Source organism: Eimeria acervulina, genomic scaffold, assembly GCF_000499425.1.
Source record: "Eimeria acervulina Houghton genomic scaffold, Eah_scaff3, whole genome shotgun sequence".
In the NCBI taxonomy this organism is placed as follows: domain Eukaryota; phylum Apicomplexa; class Conoidasida; order Eucoccidiorida; family Eimeriidae; genus Eimeria; species Eimeria acervulina.
This window is the reverse complement of record NW_013549902.1, coordinates 15,747-30,795: the sequence shown is the minus strand read 5'-3', so window position 1 is coordinate 30,795 and position 15,049 is coordinate 15,747. Positions and strand designations below refer to the sequence as shown.

Here is a 15,049-nt window from a genome sequence, read left to right as displayed (position 1 = left end):
TAAATCTGTTCATTACATCCTTTGCTGATAATAACCCAGGGAGCAGATTGTTTGTGTTTATATATGGCTGTTCATTTTAGTGTTCAAGTTTGTTTGTACCATGACCAACTTATTATAACTTCCGTCTTTATTTAAATGGCGGTGTTCGTTTTCGTTGCTGCTTCCGCTTAGATGCTTTAACTTTTTTTTCTACTTTCTGTGTGGCTGTCTCCAAGCTAATGCTCTCTCGTCCCTGTTCCGTTTTGATATATGAATATGTGGATGTGACTGTAAGTGCATATTTATTTATTTGTGCTGTCTACGCGGGTGGTGTTTTTGCTGTGTCTCAAGTCCCTTCCCCGGGCTTTGCTACTAGGGCGGCAGCAGCAGTAGCAGCAGCAGCCGAATCAGCAGCAGTAGCAGAAGCAGCAGCAGCCTTGTTGACGCGCACCAGCACCTTCATAAACACCAACAGCATATGAAGAGTTTAAATGAAGCGGCAGCAGCACTGGGCAGAGCAGCATCTCCCTCGGTGCTGCTGCTGCAGCACCAAGGGAGGTGCTGGAGCAAAAAAGGAGAGCGTGTCTTTCGTGCAAGTCTCGTCTACTAGACAGAGTGCGGAAGGGGCTGATGTCGATTTAGACCCTGCAGCAGCAGCTGCTGCTGCTGCAGGCACTTACGCGTTGCTGCGGCGAAGTGATAGATGAGAGGAGCTGTTAGCTCCAGAGGGATGCTGCTGCGACTGCAGCTGCACTGCCTTGCGAGAACCATTGAAGATAAAGAATGCGGCTGCTGTTGCTGCCAAACAGTGGGACTGCAGCTCAAGCAGCAGCAGATGCAGCAGATGCAGCAGAAGCAGCGGGTGCGATGACTACGGCTCCCGCAGCTGCTTGCGCAGCCGCTCTAGCTCCATTTTTTGTTGCAGCAGGAGCAGATGTTGCTGCTCGATGATCTGCTGCTGTTGCTGCACCTGTTTCTGCAACTGTTGCGACTCGCTGCTGCAGTTGCCGCTGCTGCTGCTGCTGCTGGTTAGCCGTTGCAAGCGCGAAATGAAGTGCAGCAGCCTCAACCAGTCAACGATGGCTTCTCTCATCAGGAGGTCTCCCTTGTACCTGCGGTGCAGCAATAAGGGTTTGGCCTTGGGTATATAAACTGTTCTGTGCTGCTGCTACTGCTGCTGCTGCTGCTACTGCTGCTGCTGTTGCTGCACGTGACACAGTGATGGAGCAGCAACGGCAGCAAAAGCAGGTGCAGCAGCAACAGCAATACATTGCAAGAAGTATCAGCAAGGAGGCATGCCAGCAGCAAGGAGATACCGCACCCCGACCAGCAACAGCGCCGGAACAGCAGCAGCAGCTGCTGCAGCAGTACTTGCAGCAACAGCAACAGCAAAAAGAACCCACCTCGTAGCACGGGGGTGTAGCAGCACATCTTCTTCATCGTCAAAGAAAGCCAAGAGCCGCTGCTGCTGCTGCTGCTGCTTTGAGCCTATTGGGTGTGGAGTGAAGTAGAGAAGGGCAGGCAGAGCAGTTACCCCCAGGCTGCGGCACAGGGATCTGGCGTCTTGCTGCAGCTGCTGCTCTTGCTGCTCCTGCTGCTGTTGTTGTTGTTGCTGCTGCTGCTGCTGCTGTTGCTGCTGCTGCTGTTGCTGCTGCGCACAGTCAAATGCTGCTGTAAGGACATCTTCTGTATGGGCCTTATCCCTCTTTCTGAAGAGAGACACCGCGAGGGAGAATACAGACAGAGACCCCCGCCGACTCTGCTGAAAAGCAGTAGCTGCCTGATGCCAGGTCTGCAGCAGAAGCCTGCAGCAGCAAACTCCGCAAGAAACCCCTCATTGTTGCAGCCCCCAGACTCTGTACCCTGAGGGGCCCTCCTGCGCCCCTTTGAGGTGTAGAGGTTTAGGGTTCAGGCTTACGTGCTACTTGAATCCCAAGAGGCGTACAGCAATACTGCAGCCTCCCTGCCGTTGTCTCTATAGCTGCTGCTGCTGCTGCTGCTGCTGTTGGTTGCACTGCTGCCGATGATTGCCTGGAGGTCTTCAACTTGCAACAGCGGGACTCCTCCTGCAGAAACACAAACACCAGAAATGATGTATATAGCGGAAACCACAAGCAGGGGGAGCAACAACAATAGCATAGCCGCAGCAGCGCCACAAGCAGCAACAGCAGCAGCAGCAGCAACAGCAGCAGCAGCGATGAAGTGTACCGTTCCCGTCTGTGCCTTCTAGAGTTCCTGTGGGGCCCTGGGGGCCCCACAGGCGCGACAATCCCGAGGCCCCCCAGCACTTCAGCAGCAACAAGAAGAAAAAGAGGGTTGTCATAGCGATGCCGTACGCCGTAGACAAGAGGCCTTGAACGGGGGGGGATAGCCACTAATAATGCATTTCCTTGCAAAGAAAAAGGCATATAATAGGGGTTTATAGTCTAGGATTTAGGGTTTAGGGTCTAGGGTTTAGGGTTTAGGGTTTAGGGTTTGGGAGAAGTATAGGACACAGAGGGCCTCAGAAGGGCCCCCTCCCTCTTTATTCAGAGCGTGGAAGACGCTGAACTCACTGCAGACTAAGCTTGAGCACCTATATAGCAAATACATTTCAAATAAGCTTTAAAATCCGTATTTAAATAAATAAATAAATATATATATATATATTTAAATAATATAATACGTTACGGGGGGGTTTGGTGGGTCTCCGATGTAAGTAGAAGAGGCATCGCATCGGTAGCAAACTAAACTTTTAGAGGTATATCCTAAGGAGAAAAAACAAATAATATAATATTGTGAATTAATTGAACAAATTATTAGATAATATATAAAAACATCAGACTAAAAGTATAATGCAGCTATCAGGGGTCTGGGGCTGTGTCTGTGAGACTGCCATTGTATACGAGGCAATCGCATTATTATTATTATTGTTATTATTATTATTGTTTATTATTATTATTAGTTTCTTCCTTTAGAAGAATAGGGCCTGGGAAACGAATGAGAGACCGTTATTTGACATGATAAGCTTATTTTAGCTATATAATATATTATAAGGGTTATATGCTGATTGAAAGGCGTACATACCGACTGTGCACTTAAATAGATATTACATAAGACCGCTAAGCAAAGGCCGCAGAAGGCACTGTTTAGTATTATAAGTGGCAACCCATGGTTGAGTGTAATAGGCGCGAGCAGCGCACTTCACATCTACAGCTGGGCGGCGTTATGCAGACAAGCGATGAGTATTAGACGCCCCCTGCAGAGAGAAAGAAAAAGAAACGCTCGATCTGTTCTTCCTAAAATACTTGTCAAAGTGCAGACCTTTTCTCCTTTAACACACGGGGCAGTGAAAAGGATCGGCTCTCTTGCGGGGGGACTATCAACAACTGGGCGTTGAAATGCGCAGAACCAAGCGCGCAACCCTCTCCCCTTCAACCTGAATATCTTTTTCTATCACTAAGATATGCAGCGAAGAATGTCTCCGCCTTTCACATATGACGGGACCCTCGATCAACACGATATAATCCTGGGCGTCCTGTAGGTGATTAATGGGAGGGAGAGCATGCAGCTTCCAGAAGACACAATGAAGGTCTATATTCCGGAAGGAAACAAGAGAGCATCTCTATCAGTGCTGTGAATATCATTCACGTTCCCCTTCAGTAATAGGAGTGGAACAACCAACTAGTGCGTTCGGAAGCAGCCAGATGCTGGCGAAGAAGGCGTGGAGGCGGCATGCATGCGCCTGGTTCCAGCCTCATAAATAAATTCGGGGTGAGGCAAAAGGCTCCGATGCTTTGAAAAGACGTCCAGACTGCACGAACACGACTCCTTGAGGAGACTGAAATAATAAACGCACCTGTAACGATGCAAATAGTGTTCTCGAAACGAGAAAACGCTAACACTTCGTTGAGTGGCCACGGCAACCCTAGTGGGCTTCTGAGGACCGCTTGCGCGAATCACTTCCTTAGGAGCATAAAGATGCTGTCACCTACTCAGCAAAGGCGAGTACATGCGTGGGCGTACACAGCGCAGCCGGTTATGACCTTTTGTTAACAAGGGCTGTCTCAGGCGTATAGGGGCGCTCACACCTTTATAGGTGCATGTTCTCAGTAGCTATCTGCTTACCCGCTGTGATCGGAGCGCGTCTTAGTCGCTAAAGTTACCTGGTTGCCACCGCCGACAACATTTCCATAATTAACACATTTTGTGGATGCGTTCCCTTCTGGGGCATCCTGCAGAGTGCCTCACGCGCACCCTGATGTGTTGAGCACTAACTGCGGCCCACAGCATTTTTAGAAAAATATTTGGGTGCTTGCATTAAAAAGCAGCTCCAAAACCGTGCGAAAGGTACAGAGCTCTCTCTACATGGCCAGCGGCTACCTCATCGGGCGAGGTAGCCACTGCATATGAGCGACGGCTGCAGCAGCAGGAAGTAGGCGACGCATCGGCATATGCAATTTTCCTTTTGCCCCGTCATTGTTATTCTCCTCTTCTGTGTTTGAGAGTCTAGCCCCTCTAGCTAGCCCGTTCCCTTCATTCCGTACACCCACGAAAGCCAGATACAAGTGCGAGTATGAACTTTGGATCCTCGTCTGTCTGAGGTTGGTGCATGCATCTTGACTTGCATGCAGCCTGACTATTAAGGGCCACATAAATGGTATGCGGTTGCCTACAATGTTAGTGCATGCATCAAAAAGCTTCTAGCATGTGGGGGTAATTAAGCAGGAATTGCCTTAAGGCCTGTTGCAGCTCATGAGATGCGGTCGCTTCTTTCACCAGAGCCAGACACCTGGGGAGCTGTACAAAGGGTGTCTGGACAGTGGAGGGAAGGCCATTCTGTTTTTGTTGAACTCTTACCTCAAATCATTTTAATTGTACTGCAACTGAATCCATTCCTCTGTTAAGATCAAGACCTCGCCCCAATGTTATAAGCCTTATGTATTATGGTCCTTCTAAAGTCGGTGCATGAACCCTTACTTGGCGTTACTGCTCGGCCTGCACGAAAACAGAAGTAAAACAAATGTCTACATTGTTAGTGAAGAAAGCGAGAGGGTGTATGTCTGTGTGGTTGCGCCTGCAAGAGAAGGTGCCTTGCAGCACTACTAACACAGAGGCCTCTTTACCAGCCCCAGGCCCTTGTGAAGCTGTGCTAAGAATGTCTGGAGACGGAAGAGGAGGTCATAGTCTTTTTAGATTAATTTAATTTAATTCTTCTGGCTCGACTGCAACTCTAGCTAAGATCAGGAACTCCCTATACACCCGAGTATCTCAACTTATGGAAAATGAGTTGAGTTGTGCTCAAAGCAAGTAAAAAGCACAGTACAGCCCTTTATATGAGTTTGATGAAGGCTTTGTAGCAGATGCTTTTAGCCTTAAAGATGTAAGATCCCCATTAGGAAGAGAAGACTGAAGCCCTGGTGTTATGGGGGGTGGGTGTCTCGACTGAGTTAGCTCTTGAGGAGTAAAACCTTTCTTTTTCCTTGAACTTTAAAGTGTATGCTGCTTTAAAAATGCATGAAGTGCTGAGTAGGTGAGAGAACTCAGAGAGAGAGGCGAAGCAGGCAGTCAACAGCCACCCTCGCTGCAGTGTTGGTGTTGAAAATCTTTCTTTTTGAGCATTAAACTTGGGTGTTAAGGAATGAAATAAATGATTTAAATGAGAAAACAACTCTTGCAATTCATTCTGGTGTACAGACAGCTCTCTACAGCAGCCATACACCAGCTGCAAACGCTCTTCTTCAACCCACTCACACTCCCAGGGCCCTATTATATATAACTAAAGGCGTAGAGGTATAAGTCCTTCTCTGTCTCTGCATTGTGTCTCTTGCTTCTTATTCCTTACTCCTATTATCTTAGCATTCTTCTCTCGCTGCAGGGTTTAGATAAGAAACTACTTACACTCTACTGTCTGCCCCAGGTGTACGTACAGCAGACCCGAAGGGTGGGTGCTGATGTGCAATCAGGTCTTTCTACAGAGGCCTTAACAAGCTGTTCTATTACTCCTCTCCTTATATTCAACAGAGGGTTTAGGGTCTAGGGTTTAGGGTTTAGGGCTTTGGGGTTTGCATCTCGACCTGCCCGGCCCCCTGGAGCTCGTGGCGAACACAGGACAGCGACTAGGGTTTAGGGTTTAGGGTTTAGGGTTTAGGGTTTCTGCGCAATACACTAATGTCTGCTGCCTCTTACACTCCAACATATTCAACAACTCCAGCCCTCGTACACTGCAGCGCCAGGACCCTGGGGCCCCAGGCCTGGGGGCCCCCCCACCGGGCCCCTCCCCTGTAGAAGCAGAAGCTGCCGCTGGTGCAGCAGCAGCAGCAGCGGAGCAGCAGCAGAGCAGCAGCAGCAGCAGGCCTTGTACCAGCAGCAGGCGCTGCAGGGCCATACAGCCCGAAGCAGCGGGAACAACGGCTTCAGTGTAAGCAGCAACAGCAGTAGCTGCAGCTGGAGCAGCAGCAGCAACAACAGCAGCATCAACAGCAGCAGCAACAGCAGCAGCATCACTCGAAGCAGCAAAAGCACCTCCGTTCACGTGGAGGCGCCTGCTGCTGTACTCGCCCTTCTAATGGGGCGTGTGAGCTTAGATCTTTCCAGCTTGAAACCCTAAACCCTAAACCCTAAACCCTAGGAGTTAAAAGGGTTTAGGCTCATGAAAGCAGGCTGCCGGGCTTCTGCTGCAGCAGTTGCTGCAGAGTCTGCTGTTACTGCTGCATCTTCACCACCAGCAGCAGCAGCAGGCAACAGCCCTGCGAGCCCTCCAGGCATTCACTCCCCAGCTCTTCCTCCTCCTCGCCGCAACAGCAGCAACTGCAGCAGCAGCAGCAGCAGCAGCAACAGCAGCAGTCCGTCCCTTAGAACGGTTCGCGCTGCTCCAGCCAGCAAGTCCCCTCCGTTTAAGGTGGGGCAGTCAAAGCCTGCAGCAGCAGCAGCAACAGCAGCAGCAGCAGCAGCAACAGGGGGACAAGCGTTGCAGCATCGCAGCAGCAACAGACTTCATGGGACCTCTCCCCTACCAGTGGACTTCAACTCCACAACCCGCAGCAGCAGCAGCAGCAGCAGCAGCAGCAAAGGCGAGCCCGATGGAGCGCAGCAGCACTCCAAGAGACATTCTTCAGGCGCCGACAACGCTGCTGCTGCCTCAGAAGCAGCAGCAGCAGCAGCAGCAAATAGTGGTTCAGAGGACTTGGAGGGAGGTGCGCAGGAGGAGGAGACTATGACAGAAAACACTGATAGCCTTCACAGCGATTCTGCAGCAGCAGATGCAGCAGCAGATGCAGCAGAAGATGCAGCAACAGATGCAGCAGTAGATGCAGCAACAGATGCAGCAGCAACTGAAGGCGACCTTGAAACGGAGGAGGCAGCCGAGGAGGAGACAGGGGGCAGCGACACAGAGACAGCAGCAGCAGCAGAGCAGCAGCAGCAGCGCAGGTGCTCTAGCCGACAGCGTCGAGGTACGCTCGCCTCCAGCTGCAGCAGCGTCCGCAGCAGCAAGACGCCTTCAGCCCGCAGCGCTGCAGCAGCAACACCACCGGCAGCAGCAGCAGCCGCAGCAGCAGCTAGAGGAGACAAAGCGACGACGGAGACCGATGAAGCGGGAGGCAGCTGGGGAGACACCCCATCTACAAAGGGCAACGCCGATTTAATAGCACTAAACGATGCAGACAAAGGTGCGCCTGCTGCTGCTGCTGCTGTTGCTGCTGCTGCTTCTGCGGCGAGTGCTTTCTGGTGATGGTGCTGCTGCTGCGAGTGCTTCGTGGTGGTGCTGCTGCTGCTGCGAGTTATTTTGCTGTTGCTGTTGCTGCTACTGCCGTTGCTGCTGCTGTACATGTTGCCGCTGCTTGTGCTGCTGTCGCGGGTGGTGGTGTTGTTGCTGCTCCTGGTGTTGCTGCTGCTAGTGTTGCTGCAGTTGCTGCTTTTGCTGCTGCTGCTTCTGTTGCTGCTGCTGCGTGGACCTGAGGCGTCTCGCGTTGTCTCCTCCTCTTCTTTCACGGCTGTTTGTGCTGTTGCATTTGCTGCATATGCTGCTGCATATGCTGCTGCATATGTTGCTGCATTTGCTGCTGCAAATGTTGTATTTGCTGCTTTATGTTTGCTGCTGCTGCTGCATGTGCTGCAGAGAAGCACCCCGAGTGGTACAGTGGGGCTGTGAGTGCATGCGAAGCGACGCATCGATGTTTGTGTTGGTGGAGGTTTCGGCCTACGGGGAAGCATCAGCCTGGACTTGTTATTAAAGACTTAGACTCTGAAGTCGAGGCTAGTGCGCTAAACCCTAAACCCTAAACCCTAAACCCTAATCTCGAATCTCTGGGTCGGTGGGAGGTTACCTACCATAAAAAAACAGACAGACTGCAGCGAAGAAAGGAGCTCTTCACTCGCCAGGCTGCCTTTCAGGGTTCAGGGTTTAGGGTTTAGGGTTTAGGGTTTAGGGTTTGTTGTGTGTTCGAGTGTATGACGGCAAGTATGCGAGAGACTCTTCTAGGGTTTACGGTTTAGGGTTTAGGGTTTATTTTGTGTTAGAGCGTATGACGGCAAGCGTGCGAGAGACTCTGCTAGGCCTGCACGGCTTAGTGCTTAGGGTCTAGGGTCTAGGGTTTAGGGTTTGTTGTGTGTTAGAGCGCATGACGGCAAGCGTGCGAGAGACTCTGCTAGAAGGTGTAGCAGGAAGAGGACAGCCAGGGCGTGCAGGTGTATGCAAAGGCAGCGGGGCGAAAGCAGAGGTGGTGGTGGTGATGAGTTTAGAAGATTTAAAATACTCCCTTTGTAACTGGACCACTACTAAACCAATGGTCTGTCTCCTTTCGTCTGTCTCCTTTCGTCTGTCTCCTTTTGTCATTCGTCTGTCTCCTTTTGCCTTTCTTCTGTCTCCTTTTGTCATTCGTCTGTCTCCTTTTGCATTTCTTTTGTCTCCTTTTGCTTTTCTTCTGTCTCCTTTTGCATTTCTTCTGTCGCCTCTTGCCTTCCTTCTGTCTCCGTTTGCTTTGCTCGTCTCTTTTCTTTTGTCTCCTCTCTTGTGTCTTCTGTCTCTTTTTTCTGTCTCCTTTTGTCTTTCTTCTGTCTCCTTCCTTTTGTCTTACTCTGTCTCCTTTCTTTTTTCTGTTATCTCTTTGCTTCTTTCTTCTGTCTCCTGTCTCCTTTCTTCCTTCATCTGTCTCCTTTCACCTTTCTTCTGTCTCTTTTCTTCTGTCTCTTTTCTCCTGTCTCCTTTCTTCTGTCTCCTGTCTCCTCTTCTCTGTCTTCTGTCTCCTTCCTCTGATTTCTTCTGTGTCTCTTCCCTTCCAGTTCCAGGGCTTGCCAAACTAGGGTTTAGGGTTTAGGGTTTAGGGTTTAGGGTTTAGGGTTTGTGTGCAGCCATTCCCCGCTGGTAGTCAACAGGGTCGCCTTGAGAAGATCGCAGGTTATTCGTTGAAGGCCCTCAACGCACTCGCCAGAGCTAAAAAAATCCTTCAGCTTAGAGAAAAATATAAAGGCAAGAACTTAACTTTAACTGCATGCATGCATGCATGCATGCATGCATGCAGGTGTTTGCATGCACATGTTTATACATGTATGGAGGTGTATGCATGCATGCATGCATGCATGCATGCATGCATGCAGATGTTTATATGCATGCAAAGGCCAGCAACACGGGTTGTGCAACTCCTCCTGCTGCTGAACGCGCTGATGCTGCTCATGCTACTGCTGCACTCGCTGTTGCTGCTGCAGCAGCTACAGCAGCCTGTTGCCACAACCCTTGCTGTTGCTGCTCTCGTTGCTGCTGCTGCTGCTGATGCATGTTTATTTGTGCTGCTGCTTGCTGCAGACATGAAGCACGGCTGTCCCGCTGCACTTGAAAATCAGCTGCTCGATACTTTAGCGCGAGAACAAATTAAACCAACTCACGACATAGTGAAGCATCTCTTGTCTGTGAGTCTCCTTCTGTCTCCTTATCTTTCTTCTGTCTTTTTTTCGTCTGTCTGTCTCCTCTTCTTTTGTCTGTCTCCTTTTCTTCTTTGTGTCTCTCCTTGTCTTTCTTCTGTCTCCTTTTCGTCTGTCTGTCTCTTTCTCTTTTTTCTGTCTCCTTTTGCCGTCTCCTGTTGTTCTGTCTGTCTCCTCTGGCTGTAGGGGGCCCTCTGCAGCCCGTGCCGTTGCTGTCTCTGTCTCCTCAGCTTTGCTTTGGTTGGTTGTTTCTGTCTCCTCTTGCCTGTCTCCTTCTTTGATCTCTTTTCTTCGTTTGCATCTGTCTCCTTTTATATCTGTCTTTTGTCTATATTTTATGTTTATTTGCTGTCTCCTTCCTTGTTGATTTATTATTAGTTGCGGTGTATCTCTCTTCCTATCTATCATTTCCTTCTGCAGCGTTAAGGAGACAGTTGGGCTCTGTCTCTGCTGCTGTTCACTGTCTCCTTTTGCCTCTCCGTCTCTTTCTGTCTCCTCCTCGCTTGTGGCGTCTCTCTGTTGCTGTTTGCTGCTGCTGTTGCTGCTGCCGCTGTTGCTGCTGCTGTTGCTGTTGCTGTTGCTGTTGCTGTTGCTGTATGTTGTTTGTGCGTGTGCTGCTGCTTTTTCAGGTTTCGGCGGATACCATCATTCAAAGTTACACCACAATGCCCCCAGGCAAGATAGGGTTTAGGGTTTAGGGTTTTGGGCTTAGGGTTTAGGGTTTAGGGTTTAGGGTTTAGGGTTTAGGGTTCCGGGTTGGGTGCGGCTTCTCTAGCTGGGGTTTAGAGTTTACGATAGGGTTTATGGCTTGGTGTGACTTGTAGATTCAGGAGTTGGGGTTTAGGGTTTAGGGTTTAGGGTTTAGGGTTTAGGGTTTTGGGGTGTATGCGCAGGTTGGGACTGGGATGCATATCAGAGGGAGCAGGAGGAGGCAGCTCAGCGGAAGCGGTCTCGGGAGGAAGCAGCAGCAGCAGCAGCAGCAGCAGCAGCAGCAACGGGTAGTCGTAAGCGGCGAGCAGCAGCAGGAGTTGCATTACTTGCTGCAGCTGCATTGGAGGATGCTGAGGAAGCTGAAGAAGAGGGTTTAGAGTTTGCTGCACGTACACCTAAACCCTCAGCAGCAAAGCACGGGGTAGATTATTATTATAAAGGAGGTCGTAGGATTGTACTAGCAAGGACGCCTCCTCTAGTAAAACAAAGAAGAGGAGAGCTGATGTCAGCAACTGTGGGGTTGAGTCTCCTTGACGATCCCCTGATGGCTGCTGCTGTGGGGTTGCTGCCTGAGCAGCAGCAGCAGCAGCAGCAGCAGCAGTTGTGGCCGGGTCACCCTTCCGCCGCCCATCATCAGCATCAGCATCAGCAGCAGCAGCAGCTGCTGCTGCTTCAGCAGCGGGAACAGGAGGCCCTGCTGCAGGAGAGAAGAGAGCAGCAGAGACTCAGCGGGCTTTTGAATGGATTCTCAGGGCAGTGGCTGTCTATGATGCGGTCGTTAGTGCTTACAAGGAGACAGTTGCTGCAGCTGCTGCTGCCAGTCCCTTTAGATCTGCTGCACAACCCCACAAACTTGTTTGCTCCTCTGCCTCCGCTGCTGTCTCCTGTGCTGCTGATGGAGGTAGCTGTAAGACATCAGAACCCTGCTGCTGCTGCACACCTTCTAGCAGCAAATCTGCTGCTGCATCGCCTTGCTGATACTATTGCTATAAGAGCCCTAGACCCAGCACAAAAACGCCTGGCTATTGCCTCAAATATTCAAAAGGAGACAAAACTAACGAAAGGAGACACCACACGCATGCAGCCCCAACGCACCCCACAGGGCAAGTCTACCCCAGGCAAACAAAGTAAGCCTATATATATATATATATATATATATATATATATATATGCTGCTGATCTTGCTGCTGCTGCTGCTGCACCTGATGCGGGCGGTGCTGGTGCTGTTGCTGTTGCTGGTGATGTGGTGTTGCTGCGATTTCCGTTGGTGTTGCTATTCTTTGCTGCTGTTGTTGCTGTTGCTGCTGCGTTGAAGGTGCTGCTGCTTTTGCTGCAGGTGGCAGCAGCAGCAGCTCCGCCGTGCGCTTCGAGATGGGGTACTCTGTTTGTCTATGTCTAGGCCTTCTATACGGAAGGATTAACCCGAACCAGCTGCCTCTTTATGCTGCTACTGCTGCTGCTGCTGCGGGGTCGCAGCAGCAACAGCAGCAGAAGAAAAAGAAGCAGCGCTTCTGCTGCGCTCCCTGGATCGGTCTTATGACGGGAGAACAAATGGCTGCGCGCAGGAGGCAGGCTAAGCTGCAACAGCAGCAGCAGCAACAGCAGCAACAGCAACAGCAGCAGCAGCAGCAACAGCACCAAGAGTCGTCTGGTGGCTCTGCTGCGTCCAGCACCGGATCTGCTGCTGCTCCGGCTTTTGCTGCTGCTGCTGCGTCGACCAATGATGTTAAACCTCTGCTGCAGTGTGGCGGTGAAGGAAATGTCTGTTCTGTTGCTTCTGCTGCTGCTCCCAGTGCTGCTGCCGCTGCTGCTGCTGCACCTGAGGGCCCAGCGGGTGGCGAGTCGCTGCCCACCGGTGCCCCCTGCAGCAACGACGTTTGCAGCAGCAGCAACAGCAACAGCAGCAGCAGTAATAATAATAATAACGGTGATCCTGCTGCAGCAGCAGGAGCTCCTGCTGCTTCCGGCGAGTCGTCTGCTGCAGGAGGAGACGGGTGTTCAAGCGGCAGCTCCCTACCGCCAACAGCAACAGCAGCAACAGCAGCAGCAGCAGCAGCAGCAGCAGCGGCAGCAGCAGCAGCAACAGCAGCAGAGGGCAATGTAGAGTGGGAGCCTCCTTGGCCTTCTGCTGCTGGCGTGCAGCCATCGGTGCCTTTGAATTTATGTCTTCTAACAATTCATTGCAGCTGCGATGATGAAGACTTCCTGCTGCGAGTCTCTCTAGATAAGGTACGCTTGCTGCTGCTGCTGCTGCTGCTGCATTTGCTGCTGCTGTATTTGCTGCTGCTGCTGCTTTATTTGCTGCTGATGTATTTGCTGCTGCTGCTGTATTTGCTGTTGCATTTGCTGCTGATGCTGTTTTTTTATATCTGTAAATGCTGCCTTCGGTGGAGCATCCCTCGTAGCTGCTGCTAATGTTGTTGCTGCTGCTGCATTTGCTGCTGCTGCATTTGCTGCTGCTGCGCTTGCTGCTGCTGCGCAGGTGAGCGATCAGCCTCCTTCTTTATCAGAGCTGGAGCGTTGCTACACCACGCATGGGGAACGCTTCTCTTTATCTACTTTAGATAGACGTCTTTCTTCTTTAAAAGAGATAGAGACACAAAGTAGATTGCTGCTGTCGCTGCTGCAGACAGCAGCAAACTGTGCAGCAAGTAGAGCAGCAGCAGAAAAAGAATTAGCAAACAAAGGAGGCAAACACTTCATCCTCGTTAAGGTCCCAACCCGCAATATACCAGACACCACGCACTGCTGCGGTGCTGCATGCACCAGCACCTGCTGCAGCAGCAGCAGCAGCAGCAGCAGCAACAGCAGCAGCAATAATAATGCCGCATGCAGCACCGCACTAGAGGCCACCACCTCAAAGAAACGGCTGCCCGCAGGAGACGAAGTGCTGCAGCAACAGCAGCAGCAGCAGCAGCAGGATTGCTCTGAGGCCTTGGCAGGAGCAGAGGACGCTGCAGCTGGTGACAGCAGCAGCAGCAGCAGCAGCAGCAGCTACAATGAGGATATGGTGGTGGATCGCAGCGAACTACGCTTTGATTGGCAGCTGCGTGGCGTTGCTGCGCGTCTCGAGGCAGAGAAGGGTGCAGCAGCAGCTTCTCAAGAGGGACAACCTGCTGGTGCTGCTGGTGCTGCTGCTGCTCCTGCTGCTGCTTCCCTCTCGCAAAGCTATGATGCTCTCTTCGTGCTGCTGGAGTCAATCAGCAGCCATATACTCCGCGCTAAAGCAGCACACCTCAGCCTCCATCTCCGCTGTTTAGAGAGAGAGCTCAGCAACACAAAGGCGCAGCTGCTGCTGCTGCAGCAAAAGCGGCAGCAGCACGAACAAGAACAGCAGCAGGAGCAGCAGCAGATGCCAGAGACTCAACCACAGCAACAAGAACGTGAAGACACACAAGGAGACAAAGCACGGGCCCCGCAGCAGCTTCTGCAGCAAATGAATGCAGCAGAAGAGGAGCTGCAGCAGCAAGCAGCAAGACAGATGGAATTGCTGCAGCTAGGGAAGACACTGGTGAATATGTACGCAGCAGAGCAGCAGCAGCAGCAGCAGCTCCTAAGCCGCTGGCGCTCTGTCTTTATCTCTCTCGTGCAGCTGCCTCCTGGGACCCCCCCAAACCCTCATATTCGCAATGGCAGGAGGCTGCAGCGCCTTCTCTAGCAGCACCACATCTGCTGCTGCTGCTGCTGCTGTTATTGCTGCAGCGGTTGCTGCAGCCGCAGACGCTGCTGCTCCTGCTGTCGTGGTTGTTGCTGCAGCTGCTGCTGTAGCAACAGACGCTGCTGCTGGTGCAGCAGCAGCTGCTGATACTGCTGGTGCAGCAGCAGCTGCTGCTACTACTGCAGCAGCAGCAGCAGCTGCTGCTGCTGCTGTTGCAGCTTGTGGGGCTTTTGATTGCTGCGCGGTCTAGCAGTAAGCCAGTAGTTGTTGAGGTGTATGAGGAGTTGTGTGTAGTAGCGAGGGAAAGGGAGAAGAATTTAGGGTTTAGTTTGTGGGGTTTGGGGGCCTCGTTCGGGTGTACGTGCAGCTGCATGCACACCCTAGAGGCAAGCAACACACGACGAAGCGCCTGAAGCAGCTGGGGCTGCTGCCTGGGGTCGGGGGGAGGTGGGATCGATCGATCCCACCAGGTGGGATCGATCGATCCCACCTCCCCCCACCAGCTGGTGAGGCGCTAGAGGGAGCCATCTGCAACTTAATTTATTTCTTTCTTCTGGCTATATCAGCCTCTTTAAGAGGTGCTGTTGAGTCCTGCTACTGCTACTGCTGCTGCTGCTGTTGCTGTTGCTGCTGTTGTTGCCTGTCTCTCCCCGCTGCAGCGAGTGCTGCACACAGCAGTCCCCACTTCCTTGACGCAGCAGAAGCTATTCTGCTGCTGTTGTTTCTGCTGCTGTTGCTGCTGTTGCTGTTGCTGCTGCTGCTGCAGCAACAGAGATATAAGGTGTGCAGAGCTGTTTGCATTTA

The 15,049-nt window shown here is 51.7% G+C and overlaps 2 protein-coding genes across 2 annotated transcripts; one reads left to right on the top strand and one right to left on the bottom strand.

The window, feature by feature from the left end:
* Positions 1-850: 850 nt before the first annotated feature.
* Positions 851-2,571, bottom strand: EAH_00000820 (hypothetical protein, conserved; the record flags this gene model as incomplete). The annotated part of the gene is made up of 4 exons (XM_013396042.1): positions 851-1,091; positions 1,383-1,784; positions 1,898-2,045; positions 2,535-2,571. The coding sequence occupies 4 exons, from the start codon at positions 2,569-2,571 to the stop codon at positions 851-853; spliced, it is 828 nt and encodes a 275-aa protein (XP_013251496.1).
* A 4,039-nt stretch (positions 2,572-6,610) lies between these two features.
* Positions 6,611-14,245, top strand: EAH_00000810 (AT hook motif-containing protein, putative; the record flags this gene model as incomplete). The annotated part of the gene is made up of 9 exons (XM_013396041.1): positions 6,611-7,628; positions 8,078-8,218; positions 8,575-8,747; positions 9,310-9,355; positions 9,761-9,864; positions 10,506-10,530; positions 10,770-11,714; positions 11,924-12,816; positions 13,070-14,245. 9 exons carry the CDS (start codon positions 6,611-6,613, stop codon positions 14,243-14,245), a joined length of 4,521 nt encoding a protein of 1,506 aa, XP_013251495.1.
* Positions 14,246-15,049: the final 804 nt, after the last annotated feature.